Genomic DNA, 19,094 nt, shown 5'->3' on the forward strand with positions numbered 1-19,094 from the left:
AAACAGATTGATTTCTCATTTCTAAACTGTGATTTGTAAAGGCTCAGACACATTGTGCTAGTAGTGCACTCTTTGAAAGCAGTGTAAAGTTAAATGCGTTTCATTGCATTTAGCCTTGTTTTCATTATCATCAGAGGTAACAACTATGATTTCTTTCAATATGTTTTCTATAAACTACCTAACAAGTCCCAAAATGCATGCAGTGTCTTCTCCTAATATATTGTTTTCATGCTTCTTTGATGAACTGACCTTTCATCATGCATTCATTCAACTCATTCAAAGACAGAAACCTATTTCCACCTAATTTCGGTTGGGATTGATCATAAATGTTTTTCTCTTCAATTCCAACCTTCACTAATTCTTTTCTACACTTTTTCAGTCATAGCTGCATTTTTAATACATTGTGCTTTTGACAAACTACAGAAGATTGTGTCTTAACTTCAGCACTGCATATAGCAGCTGGTTTTTAGTTTAAGGGTATGTGGCATGGTGCAGGGATTGTTGAAAAGCAATATTTGTGCTTAGTTTGCCACTTCATGAGTACATAAGCAAAACATTTTTTAAATTAAACCTAAAACTAAACCTCTGAAGTCCAATATAATCACAGAGACAGGCAGAACCAAATGAAAGGTAATGAAGAGAACCACAGAAGAAACATTAAAGTACATCTTTTAATATATGTTTTCTTGTCTCAAGTTAAACAGTAGTATGATTTTCAGTTAGAAAAGCTCTAACACTGAAATACAAGGGGAAACTCCCATGCTGCCACCTAGCGGTCTTATTGAATCAGTGCGCCTCATTGCCCCTGTGAAAGGGCAATCCACCAATTTCACGCATCAAAATCAATTTTGCAAATGATGTGAAGCTGTGAAACAGTTATGTAATGTCTTTTGTGACTCTGGAGCAGCTTTATAAAGTCAGAACAATTATTCAAATGGAATTACTTGAGTGAACTCTTATTGGGTTCAGAGGATGAACAATTTCAAAAGAAGGTCTGTGCTGAAAAGTGGGAGCAGGAAGTTTGAAGTCATTTACTGGACAGGAGGGGTCTAACAACGCGTGTTACTATGGGATATGTGGGATCTAGGGTTTCTGTAGCAACTCATACAAGGTGGTAAAGTCGGGATATCTCTGGCATTTGGCCTTTTAATCCATGTCTCAAACAGTACAATAAATCACTAGAGTGGCCCTTTAATTTACAGCACACAGGTTTCTCTTTCTAGACTCCAACACATGTGCCAGGTGACCATGTTGGCAGGAAGTCAAAGTCAGCTGGGCATGTTGGAGGGTGTTGGCAAGACAAGCAAGCTGCTTCTGAGAATCTTCACAGGCAAGATAAGAAAACCTGACATACGATCTGATAATATTTTGATCATAGGTCATAAGTCCAGCCTACTGGTGTAGCTACCGTCAATCAGATAAGATACATTTAGTTCTGTGTGAAAGCTCATGCAGCTTGACAAAATATTTCTAATGCAATATTTTCCTTCCAACTTCATCTCTCTGTGCCATGGAGATGTGTGCTCATATTTTCATGATAATTACAATGTAAAAATAAAAATACAAATTTAGATGTTTAGGCTTGATTCTTTTTGTCCCAGTTTTTATTGGCATGTGTGTGAAAATGTACAAAGTATTTGTACATGCTGCTTTTGGAAGGATTTTGATATCTGATTTTGAATCAGGCTTGGAGGTGTGCAAATAGCCAGCCTCTTGTAGCCACATCTACCTATGACACACTCTATGCCTGCTTGGTTCCTCTGTACCCGATAAAAGGTCAGTTTGGGCTCACAACATGCTTTTCTTAATGAAATAAAAAGGATCTTAAAGGTAAGCAGATGACAGTGTTGCACTGTATTTTTTAATTGCCATTTTTGTGAGTAATGTCTTACAGCATTACTGCCCCACTGATGCAAATATCATAATCGTGTACAATATGTTTTTGTGTATGTACAGCCTGTATTAAATGTGTCAAAAGCAAGTATAATAAAATGCAGAAATATTATATAATCATAGGTATGTCTATTAATCGAATGAGATCGCTGAATAGAGACAGCTTCAGTATACTTAACTGAGAACTTGGCCTGAGGTGTGCACAGAAAAAATGAAAATGCAGTATCATAAGAAAAAAAATGCGCACTTTTTGCATGCCTAGATGCAAAGAATTGAATCCATACTGTTGGACCTACACCACTCAAAAGGTTAAAGAAGTTATTTCTTGCAGTTGAAGCTTTTGAGAGGATAAACTCTTCAGTGTCATCCAGACACGACAGAGACTGTGTGGAAGCTCCTGGAAACAATCCTGGGGCTGTGGCTGTGTGAGAAAGAGGCCATCAGTAGTTTAGTGCCTGGTGAAGTGGCCATGATGGTCACCTCCTTCTCTATTTTGTCACCTGGCTGCAGGAGAGTCAGTCTGGAAGAGAGAGTAGAGAGACTTAATCTTTCCAGATTTCAGCTCTCACAAAGACAGACACAGAGTATCTCCAGAGCTGAAACAGTCTGGTGGGGAGAGAGTCAGAGTGTGAGGAAGGAAGCCAGCGAACATAAATGTGACATAAATAAAACTTTAGAACATTGTCTCACCTTTAACGCTTGTGCCTGAACCACATCAAATAGCTTTAGTGTTGACATTAAACTATAAAGACAGCAACTCCCATGACACCACACCACTTATGTCTTTTGTTTTGTTTCACTGAGTCAACCCTAGCGGCCAAAACTACGTCTTATGCTTTTAAATCCATATAGTAGCTGGAGAAGAACTAAACTGAGGAAATGAGAGAGGAAGATAACATTTTAACACATCAAACAAAGAAAAATGCAAATACGGTATATAAAAAGTTATATATACTGTAAAATGTAGTGATGCTACATCAAAACAAATAGAAGAGTCATTTCCCTTCACTGACCATGAGGTGATTCATGCCTGCTACAGCCAAAAAAATGCATGTCTCTAAACCTTCCTTACTAAAGAGTTGCTTTTGGTCCATTTAAATAAATCTCAAAGCTTTTTAGCACTGACCTATGCAGATTAACAGAGGCAAAACACATGAACTTTTTACCCTGATCAAAAAATTAAAAATGCAAGAGCGTGTTACAGCTTGAGGTACAGACTTGTAGAAAGCAACAAACAGCTCATGAATCTTTACTATGTTGTACTTTTTTTCTTTTTAATTCCTTTTTTTACCTTTCATGCATGGTTTTCTTTAGCTCTCATCATTCTATCCAACTATAAAGCTACTGTATCAGTTTCCTTAATTTGCTAGTTTTCAGCAGTTTTTTTTTCTGACACTATGGCATGGCAAGTGTTTGATTAGGAGAGAAGAAGAACAGGGGTCTCAGCATTACAATGTATAAGTAAATTTAACCCCTGAGGATGTGCCTTGCTCCACCCACAAAGTTACTCAGCCACATCTGAATGTTACAACATTATGCTCCCACTGCTGCAACGACATACCTGACAACATTCCTAGACCGCATTCCTCGGACACTTACACCACAAACCATTTTTTTCTTCCCAGCTTAAAGAAGGAAGATGTGTGTGACACAATCGGAATGTGGCCATGGCACTAATTGTGACTTTTTCACGACACCTCTGCTGTCATCAGGAGCCATGCATTTAACAACCACGCATATCATTTAAGAATGATGATTTATGTATCTCTTAAAGTCCAACCATAAAAAGACTCACCTGGCCTCATGTTTGCCTTGTAACAAGCCAAACCCCTTCACAGTTAGCACAGCTCCATTCAGAGTTTTGCTGAAAGTGCTGATGAGGGACACATGGGCCGTGTGCTCCTTCTTCATCTGGATGCTGTCCCCTCCTTTGATCTGTGGATTTATTTGATTTGTTTTATTTGTTCCAAAAGATGGAATAAAGATTAACCCTAAGTATTTTTCAATGGTAGCAAAAAATATACCTTGTGGTGTTCCACAAGATAGTTGCTTGGTTTACTTTAACACCTTGCCTTATGTTGTTAGAAATGCAGACATACTTATGTATGCAGATGACTAAATTTGTTATAAACTTTACCAATATTAGTAAGGATGATAGAGAATCAAGAGTATGGAATATTGTGTTGCATACTGTACTAAATAAGTGAGAATGAACAAATTAGTCCTGAACATTACCAAGCTAAGTTTATTCTTTAAACACGCAGGATTTTTTTCCTAATACCTTCCCATTGAAATTGTCTATAGATGGTTTATCAGTTGAGAGGTTGACTTACTAGTCTTTTTTAGACTTTCATTCATATTAAGCTGAATAACCTTAGTGTGAAACTATCAGACAGTACCGTTTGCTAATTACTCATTATGGTAGTGCAAATAAACGACACTGGCCTAAAGTCAGCTGAGTATGATCCAGATGTGCCATTAGCTGAGCAGTAGAGATCAGCATATGGTGCAACATATGACTCCTTTAACAGAAGGTTACAGGTGCCACGACAGACTGTATCACCTTTACTGTATAATGGTGATGTCTTAGACTGTAAAACCCGAGTGAGAGGAGAATTAAACTGAATAAATATCATCACATATGACAAATTCTGTGCATCATTGTATGGTTTAGTGAGTGAAAAAAGTTCCAAGATTTAGGTCACCAAACAATGTTGCACAGATGAAGAGGGGATTACAGCTGAATATTTTTCCGATATGAATTTATCTCTTTGCTCCTCATTAAAAAATAATAATTTCATCTTGTCTTGTACAACTGACTGCCATGATCAAAGAGAACAAAGATGACTAGGAAAAAGAAAATAAGACAACAGTACATAATTTATTTGAAAAACTTTCTGAGTGGCAGAGTAGGGATGCAGGGTGCTGCTGTACCTCTATGATGATCTGTGGTGTGCTTAGGTTGAATTCCTGTGCAGCCAGGACTCTTTCTTTGGTCCTCACATCCTTAATCACCACTGCCATGTTCACAATGTCGTCACACGCCAGGACCGACTCATACTCAGAGGGAGAGATGGTGTGGTAGAGCTTCAAAACTGCAGAGAACATAAAGGATGGAGGAAAGTTAACATGACAGAAATGTAGCGAATCAAATGTGTAATGTATAAGGTTTTGTAAAGGTTTCATTTAACAAAAAGTAATATAATTGTCACCAAGCAGAACAAAATCACAAGTTTTACTAAACAAAATATCTCCTCCTGTTGCTCTGAGTTTAGTTGTTAGTGTCAAATTCCTCAGTTTATGGGATGATTTAGCTCTCTCACAGGCCTCTTTGACATGACTGTGTGTGTGTGTGTGTGTGTGTGCGTGTGTGTGTGTGTGTGTGTGTGGAAGAGGACCTAAACTTTGCCTTCAGCAAAACACCAGAGGGCAGAGGACAGAAGCAGTTTGTTAACCCTTTGACTGTCTGCTCAAGCATTTGGTAGAGCACATTTTGAGTCATGATATCTCAATTTGAATCTCAAATTTGAATTTAAATTGAATTTAAATCAGCCTTATTTGTTCAGTCAAGGTATGCTACGCTATGCTAATAAGAAAAAATAACAAAATAATACAAATAAAACAATAATAATAATAATAATAATAAATGCATTTTTTTCTTATTATTAGTGCCCAGTAATGTAAAAAATACAAAACAAAAAATTTACATTGTTTTTTACTTGGAGTAAACATCAAAGTGTTAATGACACCAAAATTTAGCAGCATAGTTTTTACTTTCTTTTCGTTTGGCTTAGGCACCATGAAAAAACACTTATAATGGAATAGAAAAGAATGGTTTTTAGTTCATGCATTCACATTTTGGCAAGATATTCTGTTCAATTTTATTATCAAATTCTCCAATTCTGCAAGTGTTTCCTGCACTGCAGAGTTCACAGGGCCTCACCTTCACCAGCCTGTATGCGCACTTGTTTGTGTGATTTCCAAAAGATCTCCTGTGGGCTTTGGTTGTACTTCTTCAGCTGAGCATTGAGGTGTTCCACCAGGTCCCTGGGGCTATTTGACTGGTTTGTGATTGTCACACACATGATGATGCTGTCACCCAGTGTTGTCCTCCCGTCTATGTTTAGGGACACCTCCAAACCAGGTGACATATCTGCTGGAATGAGATGTGGAGAGTATGTATGTTACTTCAGATGGCAAATGACAAACCAGTGAAAAGTAAACTACTGCTACTGGTGCAAACTGTGCTTGTTTTAGTCCATGAACAAACTGGTTTTTGATCACCCCTTCCCTTCCTGTTTACCTGGTCCTGCTTGAGAAACATGTGCTGCGTGCCCCTGGAGCAATCCACTGCAATACACCATTAAATATCATAGAGACAATGCCGGAAGTTGATTTAGATGATTTTGGATATGTTAAAGAAATATATATTAGAAGTTATTTTGCTAAAAATTAGATTTAATGAGTTACTTAAAACAAGTTTATTTACACTTATGTACGATGCAATGTTTAGTTAAAAAAACACAGATACTTAATATTTGTCTATTGATTTATTTGCTTTTTTCACCAGTAGTCATTGAGTGTGACAGTAAATGGTCAGCGTTACTACGGCTCTGTCTTCATTGGCATCGGTTTACCTTGGTGTTTAGTCAGAGTTTCCCTACGCCCTGCACGAGAACACTACAAACAGCATCTGCAGTAAAATGCAGCAAAAGCCACTCAGCTACGAAGAAGTAGGCCACAACTGTTTCACCTCCTGATCTACCAGACATAGAGATGTAGAAGCATAACACAAGCATACTATTAGAAAAATACGGGTGAGATTTTGTAAAGAAAAAGCAACGGGATCGAATCACAACAACAATTAATCAAGGTGACAAATGTTTACTGTTCAGCCACAGATCTGGCATCGACAAATAAAACCAGCGCAGTGCCACTTTAAGGTTCTGCCAAGCACAACCAGTTAAATATCTCATTTGATTTCCATCTGTCTCAGTGTAAAATATTTAACATACTGCATTATACAGTAAGGCATATTTGGTAAACACAGTGATTTTGAAGAATGTAATATTTACCGAGACACATTTTTAATTCTCAGTACAAGCTACACACATTAGAAAGTCTTTGTCTTAAACAACTTGCTTTGGTGGAACATGTAAAATATTTTGAATTGAAGTGACCATCACAGTATACATGCAAAGCATCTGCTTTGATTAAGGTATGTCAGCCAGAAATCAGTGGTGATCCATGCAAAATAAATGTTTGAAATGTCAATATATTGCTGAATGTATTGAGGGTTTAATATGTGAGAAACAGTGAATTCCTGGATAAGCGAGTTATTTCAGGCACAGTCTTTGGAAAGACGAAAGTCTAAAATAAAAGTTTTTTATTTGTGCACACTAATATTACTACTAATAACACTGATATTACTACTACTAAGCATATTACTACTTTACAGCATACACATTTTAGTAGATATGGTTCCAGTGGGAACTGAACCACTGACTATGGGTGTTAGTACTTTTCACTGGCAAACACCTTGTGGCACTGTGAAAATGAAGCCAAAATAGTGACTCTGTGTGTGTATAGTGATAGCGTGAACAGAATGGACGCTTACCTGTTCCACCCCTCATTGGACTGGACTGCAAACTACAATATGTAGAACTTGACACTGCAGTGACAGGGAGAGATTATGTCATGAAAGAAACAGCAGTATCAAATGGGAAAATGGTCAACAGTTCATCAGAAATATGAAAGGACACCTCTCTACCAAAGAACAAAAAAAGTTGTGAGCTTATTTTTAACATTAAACTTTGCACACATAAAATGGAGCTGTTACATATTCCGCAATGGGTATATGGATAACTGTGGAGAAATCCATTCATTTTCAAAGCTTTTCAGGTTGAAAACAGAAAACAAAGACCAACTATGGTATGTAGTGAATGTTTGCAGGGGGAAAGGAGGTCAAAGATGTTTTGTTATGCAGTCACGGACTCACTCTGGTGGATCTGGTTGATCATCTCCTCTTTGATGGCTATCTGACCCCCTGAAAAAGGAAAAATTGATGTGAGAAATGCAGAGAACAAAGATAGACTCTTCTTATTAGACAAATTGTCTTTTTTTTAAACAAACAGAGGAGCTTGTCTTACTTTTCTTGCTCTTATAAGTCTGTGTCAGGTTCTCTGGTCTGTCTGAGCCAATGCTCTTGGTGTAGATGAGCTGTCCTACCCACTCCTTGTCCACCGTCCTCCCCACCACTTGTCCATTTCGCACAATCAGCCGAACGATGTCAGCATCAACAGAGGCATAGATGAAGGAGGAGTCATAGGGCGTACCAAGGCAACGGTGCTTGATAGCAACCACTGGGCAGGGGCCACAGCAGTATATGCCTGCAGAGAACGATGCCTTAACCGTTAGTTTCATTCACAAATAAGTCACACAATTAGGCTTCACTTTCTGTGACATTTACTCAAGAAGGAAGCCCTTTGTTTTCATCAGGAAGGTAATTTTGTGTCCAGATTCGAAGGTTTTAAATTCATAAAGTTAAAAAAAATATTGAAATCAGAATAAATGACAGCACCATGTTGGTGCAGGGGCCCCACCTGCGCTCTTCTCCTGAGGGGTCGGATCCACTACCTGCCAGCCATCAAACTCTGCACCAAGGTCTGTTCTCCTCATCCAGCACTCCACCCACACATGGAAGTTCCTGCCAAGAGGACACACAGGTTGGAATGCACACATACATAAACGCATGAGAATGCATACATCAACAAATATGGACATGCATGCACAGAAGAACAATAAACATGATCACAGGCAAACGAATTTGCAAGACAAATGCAAGTAAAAATATGATTGAAATGCTGACATCAACCTAAACAAATGTAGACCTCTTCTCTGGATTCATATGTTCATAAAGAACAATAAATAGCTTAATGTGAAAATAGAAAACAATATACTGGATTATTAAAAAAAAAAATTACCATGGTGCTTTTTGAAAAATGTCAAAGTTTAAATGTAAATATCAAATCATCCTGATAGCAAAATGAGTAAAATGCCAACGGGCATCTTTGTAGTTTGACAGCAAGAGACACCAACCAAATGCTGTCCTTTGAGATGTGGAGCTTTTCCCCTGTGCTGGAGTAATATTCTTCAATTTTCAAGCTGGCATCACTGTCATGGGCTGCGTTAAAAACTGTCACCACCCTGGAAGGAATCCCCAGCACTCTCATCACTGCAAAAAAACACAGAGACGATCTGAAACACCAGATGGACAAGTATTTTAATATCATTGAGGAATTCAGGCCAGAAATGTTAAACATGCTTCTTAAAAATACAGAAAATTCAAGTGAGGTATTGATGATGTTGATATTTTCAAAATCAGTTCACCCAAAATGTGAGAAAAAAATAAAGCCAGCAAACAAAAATCACATATTTTCTCTCTTAATCCTATTGGTATCTATATACTCCACAGCCAAAGGCCAGCAGTGTACATGAAAATCATCAGCAGACACCAATAGAAGTGAGTGCCTACCTACACATGTATGTAAACCTACACATGTTCTCCGGCTGGATCAAAATCACTGACCAACAGCTGAAGTTAAAATCAATCCACCCCCACTAATAGAATGAATCTAGTAAAAGTGGAGCTTAAGATAACAAAAGGTTTGTTGTTAATTCAGTGAAAGCCTCAACAGGGAGAACTCTTACACCAATTTTGCACTTTCTTGCAAGAGACAGCTATAAAAAAGAACGGTCAAATTTCAGCCGCAGATGCTGAGATGTCTGTTACTAAATCCCTGATCCCCAAAAATGTTGCATCTTGCACAATACAACACAAAAATGTTTTTCATGACACCCTCACATGCTGTTAAATGTCTGTGTCCTTCAAACTCCACATATCCAGCTTGTTACACAACATTTCTGTTGACATGTTAAGTTTTGAAGCTCACATAACTTTGAGGACATCATCAAAGTTATTTTAGAATTGCCCAACATGGATGAGTAATAAATTAAAGAAAAGCAAATCCAACCTCCACAACCTCTTCCGGGCTGCTTGTCACAGATTCTCTAAGGCTCTGGTGCTTTACTGTCTGAATGAACAGCACTCATCCTGAAGATATACTCTCATTTGTTTCATTTGAATTCAAATTTGGTGACTGTGAGAACCCTAGTATAAAATTTACATAGCTTTTATAATCAAACCATCCAGTGACCCCTTGTGTCCTCTATGGAATCACCTGCATTAGTTACATTCCTGCAAAACTTTTACGTGAAAGTTTTACGTCCTAGGTTTTGCTTTTCTCTCAACTGCTGGAACAAATGAATAGTGCTTATTTGAGAGGATGAGCAACTAATAACTGGAATGAAACCTATAAATAAAATAGACAAATACAGAAGTATCACTACAGTAGTTTAAACCAAACTGTGATGGGCTAGGAACATTGTAAAAAAGTGAAGCTGTGCTAACTAGATAACTGGTAGATAACTGGACTCTATAGGCCAATTAAAATTCAGCTGCTAAGCTTTGCAGATAGTTCAGTAACACTTAAATGTCAGCCATGATTTTGGCATAAATTCACGTTTTTGAGTCTAAATTATTCAAAGTACCTGTGCAGAGAACAGATGCAAAGACCCAGCACTGCCCATAGCGCACAGGGCTGTAGTTGGACGAGGCCCATTGGAGAAGGATGTCAGCGCTGCCGCTCCACTCAGTTGGGTTGACGCCATCTTGGTAGCTTCCCTGCCACTTCCCCTCCAAAATTCCCAGGTCATCTGCACAGTTCACCTTGGACAGGAGGAGAAACATTACAGACCTTTCTTTATTTCTTTCTTCTCTGTGAAAGTGCAAGGAAAATGAATTGATAAATTCCAGTCATATTATTGATAATATTAGGAAGTAATTTGTGACTGTTGTCTCTCACCATAGCACAGATCACCTTGCTGAGGTAGACAGGGTCTGCTCGTAGAATGTAGTCTTTGCGTTTGTCGCTGAGGTGCTGTGGGCTGACTTGCAGAAGCTGCAGACATGCCTCAAGTACCCCAGGCTCATACTGCACACATGGAAACACAAACACAGCTGTGCTCAATTCTTACCTACAAAGTACTGTTACAACCCCTCCCCGTCTGTCTGCACAAGACGAACTTGTCTACTTCTGCAGGAGCTGGCAGTCAGGGAGTGTTGTTAGCCTATTTTGGTAGGATTCACACCTGCATGTTCCCTCACTACTGATGCAGTTATACACTCCACACCCAATGCTCTTTTGTAAATAGTTATGTTCACTTTTTTCTAATGACATATTTAATGTGCACTTTAACTTGGCTGGTCTCCCCTCCTTGACACATGCCTTGAGTAGTTTTGTGATGTAATTCTGTGACTCTATGTGACCCATTCACAATAGTTGCATAATAAGTGTCACATACCTGACCAAAGGACCAGGGTCGCCTACTAATGTTTAGATGGGTGCCCATGTACACCAGCCCACAATCACTTTTGATGTACTCTTGTTTTTGGACATCCAGGGGCATGTACACCTGATCATCTGAGGAGCAATGGCAGTGGAACAAAATCACTTTCGAACAAGATAATGGTGAAAACTATAAAGTACATATAAGTACATGGACTCACCTTTCAACCAAGGGTTGCACAGCAGCACAAATGTTCCCAGTGCGTAGCTCCTTCTGCTGCATATGGTCTCCATGTGCATGTGGAGGTGATACAGACCCACTGAGGACAGAACAGGGGAGCAGATGTGGATGGTGACTGACTGAGGGTGCATGTCACCTGTGTAGATTCTGGCTGACCAGCTTTGGGTGTCAAACTGCTTGTCAGAGAACTGGACGGGGATCCTCTCTGACATGTCACCTGTATGATGAAAGAAAGCACTTGCGGTTTATTTAAAGTGAGACAGCGTAACTTTTGAATGAAGAAGTTGAACTGGTGAACAATAAAAACACATGATCTGGTATGATGTATGAAGTAGCTTATGATGGCCAATGTAATGTTAGCAAAATCTAACTGCTACTGCAACACTATGTTTCATTTCCTCCCTCTCCTCTAGCTAGTTCTTGTTACAGCTGTGCACAGTATTGACCTGGAGTGATGACATGGTTAGCCTAGCATAGCATAGCACAAAAGCTATGCTAAAAAAGTAAAATAGCGAGCCTTCCACATAAAGCTTATTGAGATACTAACTTAAAATCAAACACTGACATTTCTACCTTTATTTTGTGCACAGATTGAAAAATGAGATATTAATTAGAGAGAGTTAGAGGTGACAGAATGTGTTTCTGTTCACTTTGGGCAGAGCCAGTCTAGCTGCTTCCACCTGTTTCCTTGTGTTTATCTTAACCTAGGCAAACCACATCATGGCGAGCTTTGTATTTAGCACTCAAATCTGAAATGGATGTCACTCTTTTCATCTCAGTCAGAAGCATGTAAGAGTATTTCCCAAAATGTTAAACTACTTAAAGTTGGTAAAACAAGAGTTATAGTCAGCAAAAATAATATGAGCATGTACCTATGTCTAGTTTGCTAACATCAGCTGAGATTTGCCACTAAGTTACTGATTAAGGTTGTAGAAGGGGTTCAAACAAGGGTTCTTTTCATTTGCAAAAGTAAGACTGTGTAATTTTTTCGTTCAGAAGAGACACGATCTAGCTTCAAGTGTGAGCAGACTTAATCCTATCTTTGATACCTAGCCAAACCTCCAGGACAGGGATCTCAGTGCGAGGATTCCATGAGTGGCTGCCAAACAGCAGAGTGACCTTGAACGGTTTTCCTCGTCGCAACACCAGGTGCTTTTGGCTGAGCCCCCATGTATCATGGGAAATGTGGTTTTCATGAGCCTCAAAGTTGACAAACTTCAGCTGGCAGTGGCCGCTATTAGGGCCTGAAAACAGAGTATGAACACTACATTGATTTACCACAGACATGTGAGAAGAGCAGAGCAGAAACATCAGGAGTAGGGAGCTTTGGAGATGGAGGTCATAGAAGCCACTTGTCTCATTTTGCCAGCACATGCGTTGGATGAATCACAGCATTTCTGGCCCCACCACATGAAACCACATGATATTTACTCTGGGAAAAAGTACTGGACTAAGATATCACTTTGTATCACATGCTCTGCTTTGCCACCAGGCTATCTACATTGATAACCATACAGTGTCTGTGTAGTTACTAGCACCTCAGTGGCTAAAACTCAAACACTTGAATCAACAGAGCAGAAAAGTAACCATTTTAAGTCACTCAGTTTAACTCAGTCTACCTGACTTCTGTTGAAATAATACTTGGATGTGAAATGTGATCTGGGATACACTTAACTTCTGTTACAAAGTGTCTTGTCAAGCCATAAATGAAATGAGTCTTAAATGATACATAGCAATGATTTTGCAAAATCCAAAAGTAACTCAACTCAGGCCAAGTCAAAGTAACACAAAGGCATGCACACAGCTTTCTGTAGAGAAGGTAACGCTAAAGGGTAAGCATGATTTCAGAGTGAACTCACCAGAGATGTAGTGTATTGTCTGTTGCATGCAGTCCATTGTCTGACAGCAGGCGTTACAGGTGGCTGAAGGAATGACAAGCAGACTCCACCTTCTCACTGACACGGATCTCACACTCCCTCTTTCATTTATATTGTCTGCTCACAGTGGTCAAAAGTGGCAAACCCATGCCCAAAAGCAATGATTAACCTTTTTTTTTAAAATCAATGTTGACATGTGATGGCATCTAACCATACAGTGTACTGTAACATACAACACTAGTGGTCTCATTAAGTGGAAGGATTAGTTTAGTTGCATCTATGTAAAGACACTGCAAGACATTTTATGGACTTTTAACACAACAAACCCAACAAAATGATGTGACTACGATGGGAGATAATTACCAGAACAAGCATGATGACACACCTGACAAATCTAGTGCAACAGCTAAATATTATATAATAGCTATATTTTATTACTTTTGATGCTCCTAAGGGGGATACAAATTCAAATCTATAATCATTTATGAGACTGTGGTGCTGAATTACTTTGTAAGGTGTTAAGCATGTAGCATCAAGGCTGCTTCATTTGTGCGAATTAAAGGGACAAAACATGTGATTGAAATTCATGAGCACAATGAAACTGCAAATCACAATAACCCAGTAGCACAGTGAATCTGACCTGTGAGTTTTCTGGGGTCTTGGTAATATGGCCTACTCAGTGGTTCATAATCAGGCTTATGAAATAAAAGGTTGTTATGGCAGTCACTGACTTGTCGGTCATATTTTACCAACCTTGTAATATGCCGCATCAATGCAAATAGTCTTCACTGAAATCACCTTTGAGAGGGAATTGCATCAGTTTACTGGGTTTCTCTGCCAGTTTGTGTCCCCTCTGTACCGTCATTTCAGTTGTATGAGCTTTAACTCCTTATTAGTATGTGATACACAACACTGCTGCAAAGTTACTGACCTGAACATGTATCTTTTCAAGCTGTTTCTATCAGTGTGAAAATGTCTTTTGCCCTTACAGTACAGTCTTTCAGCATAGACATATCGTTGTTTACAAGCTGCTACTGTTCCGTTGAGGGATCACCTCCAGAAAGCAAAGCTTTTAAAGAGTTCATTGCAGAAAAATACTGTGTGACTGAAAAGACCAGGGTGACTTTAACATGTACAAAAGATCAAACGTTATTAGAATTCATCAGGGGTAACTGATTGTTTGAACTGAATTTCATGGCATGGCTGAAAAACAAACCAGCAGCTCACTTGGACTCCATGCATATTTCTGAAAACTACTTGATTTAAAATATTGATATGATCCACATTCCTCCACACTTTTGCTGCAGAGGAAGCAGTTCTGTCATGAATACCACATAACTTTCACTGGAAAAGGACAAGCTCATCTTGTTTCACATCATTTACTGGAAACACACTGCTGCAGGTGTGGCAAATAACTGAAAATGTGACACATTATCACATTGTATCACATTTCAGAATAATAAGTGTTGCACAATGAGATCATGACAATATCATGCAAAGTTTAGCATGAGTATCATTTTATTTTCCTTAATGCCCACAGAGGCAGTTACTATGAGTTCTTTGTTAAATAATGTTTTTTAGAACAAGAAGTCTAATTTCACTCTCCTTGTATTTCTTACCAAAGCTATTTTATAAAGTGCAGACTCAAAGTTTCAAAATGTTCTACATCAAAATAAGCTTATGTTTAAATGTGAGCTCATTATGAGTTCAAGCCTAAATACTTTAATAAAGTATCTGAATTCAAATATCAACCCAATACAAAAGATTAAAGGAAATGAGTTTTGTAATCTCGCCCACTTTCACATGCTAACAGGTGACTAATGTAAGAATCCATCCTTAGAGCAGTCAAGCGTGTAGACTTCAGAATTTATTTTTTCTTTTATCATCATTTCATTGTCATGGCTAATGACTGTAGGTGTGTGCCCACATTCACTCCTTTCTGGAGAAAGAGTTTATTCATCTCTTTTTCTGAATTAGGCGTTGGTCCTATCTCAATCATCATTTACACTATAAGACTCATCACTAAAATCACGTCAGAGAGAACCGACACCGTTGACTGTATGTATTACGAATCACTGACTTCATCTGCTTGTTCGCTGGTCTCCTCTGCTGCCTTGGACGAACGGCTCCCTCTAGCTGTATTGGTGAGATTGTACAGACTTGTACGTGACAAATACTTTTGGAGAATGAGTTACTGACCTCCTCGTGTATTTCTTCAGTTTTTTTTCAGGCAATGTTAATCTCACAGTCAGGCCTTCATTTTCCTTATTCCTAATCATAAGAGCTGTAAGATAATGTGTAATACATTTAATGAAATACAAGAAGTACGTTGCATGATTTCATTTTTTTTCATTTTGCTGATGTCAATATACGTAGCTACAGTGGTGACGAAAGCAGCAATAGGAATGAAGTGGAACATAACAATGTACCCAATGTCAGTACGACAGACGTTTGTTCCTGCAGGCTATCAGACTGAACAGCAGGCTTACACAGTCATACACGTTTCATATGCATTTGTGACTCACTGCTTTTACCTGCAGTCAGCGGCAGGGCATAAGTTAATTTACTCAAGTTAGTTACTTGACTGTTTTCTTCTCATTCCACTTTCTACTTCTACTCAAACAACATTGAAATCTTTTACTTCACATTCATTTGATAGCTTTAGTAGCTTTACAAGTGAGAATTTTTACATACAGAAGACACAAAGAGCCGATGAAGTGTTTTGCACAGTATGAAGAAATACAGCTGAAATAATTAAGTCAACTAGCAAAAAATTAACTGTCAACCATTATGATCATGTCATTTCTCCTGCAAAAATATTTCATGGTTCCACTTTCTCAAATGGAAGGATTTACTTCTTTTTCTTTTAGTGTTATTTTGAGGTTTGGACTGCACTGTAAAGGTGGGTCACTTTGGGCTCTGGGTAACCGTGATTTCTCTCTGAATGTTTTACAAGCCAAACAGTTCACTAATAGGGAAAATAGCAAGCAGATTAATCCATAATTAAAATAATCATTTGTTACAAGCCAAAACAAAATAATTTAAAAATAAGATTTTGCATTTCAGGAAGACAGGATGTGGTACAAATAGGTCAAATCAAAATAATTAACTTTTTATTTGTGTCAAATAAAATTTGATACAAAAGGGCATATCGGGGCCCATTAATAATTCACAAGTACAAATCTGTTCCCCCCCAGTATGAAGCAACAAAATGAAATTTGTAAAACAAAAAAACAGAATGACTGTAATTGACTGTTAAGATGCTGGATAAGTTTCCCTTAAAAGCAATTTGAACAGCGAATAGATCAGGGTTAGAGTCGATTCACTCTCGATCTGTTAAACCACCAAAATTTCAAAGCATTTGTCATCAGATAGCGTCACATAATGGCGCATAAAATGACATCTTTGTATAAAACACCGACGTTTGTAGCGTTGGACAGCTTGGATCAAATGTTATTTCAGAAACATACTTGTACAGAACTTTGAACTTTTAGCTGAAGGTGATTTGACTTCAACCCTGATGCAAATGACATTTCAAACTTTTTCCAAACAAAAACCACACAAAACACCTGAAAACATTGCATTCCATCACCGTGGCTACACACCAAAAGACATCCTGATATGAACACGCATTAATAATTAACAAGGCACTGAAACTGTCCTGCAGAGAACCAAAACGTCACAAATTTCACAGACGTTGACAAGAGGATCCGCACAATTTGCAAATGATGTCGGTCAGTTCAGCTGCTGATGGGAGTTATATGATGCATTCTAAGGGCTAGATGGGTTTTAAAAGAAGCCTAACATTTTAGTGGCTTGTCAGTTGAAAACTTTTCAGATGCTGCTGAAATTATGCACTGGATTTTCAGTTTTCCACAGAATGGAAGGTAAACATTTAAGAAAACAAAACAAAACAAAAATCACTGTAGCTTTTCACACATTCACATGACAGTCTGACTGTCTGTCTACACTATAATACATGTACAACCTTAGATTAGCAATGTTGCCTGCAACATTGAAGTATCTTTAATCTAAACTGATGTGACAGAGAAGGCCTTGATTAAACAAGATATGGAGAACTAAAGGTCCAGCGTGTAGGATTCAGCAACTATTGTAGTAGCTGATGAATCGTTTCTGACTTGCTGCTTTTCTTTGTCATGATAGTAAATGAATTTTGGACTGTTTGTTAGACAAAAGAAGCAACCTGAAGGATGTGAAGACATCACTTTTGGGCTCTGGGAAACTGTGATGAATCACAAGGATTGTTATTCAATCATCTCTGTGCCTGAATCCTACACACTGGACTTTTAAGTTACACATTTGATGACAGCTGTTTTGTGAATATTTTTCTGTTGAAAAATATTTTTTGCATCATTAACCAATGCAAGGTTGCACATGCACAACGGGTAAGAGGGGGAAATATATTCTCTATGGGAGGACAAAACATGGCAAAATATAAACATTACTAATGAGATGCTAATTTACAAACAAAATACTCCTTTTCACCACTAAAGGACACATTACTCAATGCTCACTTCGCTTGGATTTACCCAACAAAAGCATGGGTGTAAAGTTGCTTTCTTGCAGAAAAAAAAATTTGTACCACTTTTTCTATTAAAACCCTTTTCTTTTAAATAAATATGAAATTGAACAAAACAAAGTATATTTTCCGCACACATGCACCAGCACACATTAAAACCCAATAGTTCAGGAAAGAAAAAAAAATGTTAGCTTACATAACTCGGAACAAGAAAAAAAAACAAAAGTTTGATGCAGACATTTTAAACTTACAACACATTACATGTAGCCGGACAGTTTTTCCATCTCATACTCTGAGTACATGATGTAAAAGCGTCTTGCTGCTTATTTCAACTGAAAGTCAGTGTGGCAGAACAAATGTAGTAGTACGTGAACACGGTCATGTGACTACTGCAGAAAAACGAGCACAAATCGATCCTTTTGGGGTTGATATAAGTTATCTTACCTCCTTTCATATGGTCATTGATTTAAGGCATGAACATTAACTTTGTGAACTGATTTTTAGTGCACATAACATAATGGGATGTCCCTGTTTTGAAACCCTCTCAGGAGTCCATCACTTCCATTTAACCCTTCCTGAAGTCATCACTGTTCTACACTGATTAGACCGGTAAAAGCAAAGATGTGCTCACTCAAATCATTCACTTAGGAATGTATGCTTTGTGAGAATCTGTTGAACTGTTTGGCAGGGGTCAGGAGCTGCTGGGAGCTTCTCCACATCACAGTTAACAGCTGAGTGATTACTGGTAGCATAAATCTACACACATCTGGTGAACTTTTTTTTCCACTTGAGCCCTTGGATGAAAGAGCTGAACGAAAAAAAAAAAACAAACCCTGATGTCAGGCATCGTCTAAACCTGTAAAAACCTGCAGTCAACCTACACAAAACAACCAAAAAAAACACATCTAAAACATTACACTCTCACACATGCTTGCATCAAAAACATTGATTTAAGACTCTGCTCCAAACACCTGAGACTATGGCTAAACGCCTAGCCAACTAAAAGAGATCAACATATTCAGTACTAGCTTTTGCTTGCTGACATAAGGGCAGCAAGCTATTCTCACCTGGTTTCCAGCACACCAACAAAACATATTTGAGCTTTCAGTTATGCTTATTTTTTTTTTTCCTTCAAA

The 19,094-nt window shown here is 38.2% G+C and overlaps 1 protein-coding gene across 2 annotated transcripts; it reads right to left on the reverse strand.

Moving 5' to 3' along the window:
- Nucleotides 1-1,143: 1,143 nt before the first annotated feature.
- Nucleotides 1,144-13,504, reverse strand: LOC124063868 (protein-glutamine gamma-glutamyltransferase 2-like). Of its 2 annotated transcripts, none has more exons than XM_046397950.1 (15): nt 13,401-13,504; nt 12,591-12,785; nt 11,522-11,758; nt 11,317-11,435; nt 10,818-10,946; nt 10,504-10,681; nt 8,992-9,127; nt 8,496-8,599; nt 8,043-8,282; nt 7,892-7,939; nt 7,511-7,564; nt 5,837-6,046; nt 4,828-4,988; nt 3,689-3,828; nt 1,144-2,413 (listed from the first exon to the last, which is right to left on the reverse strand). In XM_046397950.1, exons 1-15 carry the CDS (start codon nt 13,435-13,437, stop codon nt 2,257-2,259), a joined length of 2,145 nt encoding a protein of 714 aa, XP_046253906.1. In that variant the 5' UTR covers nt 13,438-13,504; the 3' UTR covers nt 1,144-2,256. The 2 variants fall into 2 exon arrangements, with proteins under 2 accessions (XP_046253906.1, XP_046253905.1); XM_046397949.1 differs by having other exon boundaries at nt 5,837-6,049.
- Nucleotides 13,505-19,094: the final 5,590 nt, after the last annotated feature.

This window comes from Scatophagus argus, chromosome 8, assembly GCF_020382885.2.
Source record: "Scatophagus argus isolate fScaArg1 chromosome 8, fScaArg1.pri, whole genome shotgun sequence".
NCBI lineage: Eukaryota > Metazoa > Chordata > Actinopteri > Scatophagidae > Scatophagus > Scatophagus argus.

What these genes read in the sequence shown, in the direction of transcription:
- LOC124063868 (XM_046397949.1), bottom strand. Translation starts at nt 13,437, where the DNA reads ATGGACTGCATGCAACAGACAATACACTACATCTCTG. An exon ending in GACAATACACTACATCTCTG is followed by an intron (nt 12,786 to 13,400) that starts GTGAGTTCACTC and finishes CTCTGTTTTCAG; the next exon opens with GCCCTAATAGCGGCCACTGC. An exon ending in TCCAATGAGGGGTGGAACAG is followed by an intron (nt 6,050 to 7,510) that starts GTAAGCGTCCAT and finishes ATCTCATTCCAG; the next exon opens with CAGATATGTCACCTGGTTTG.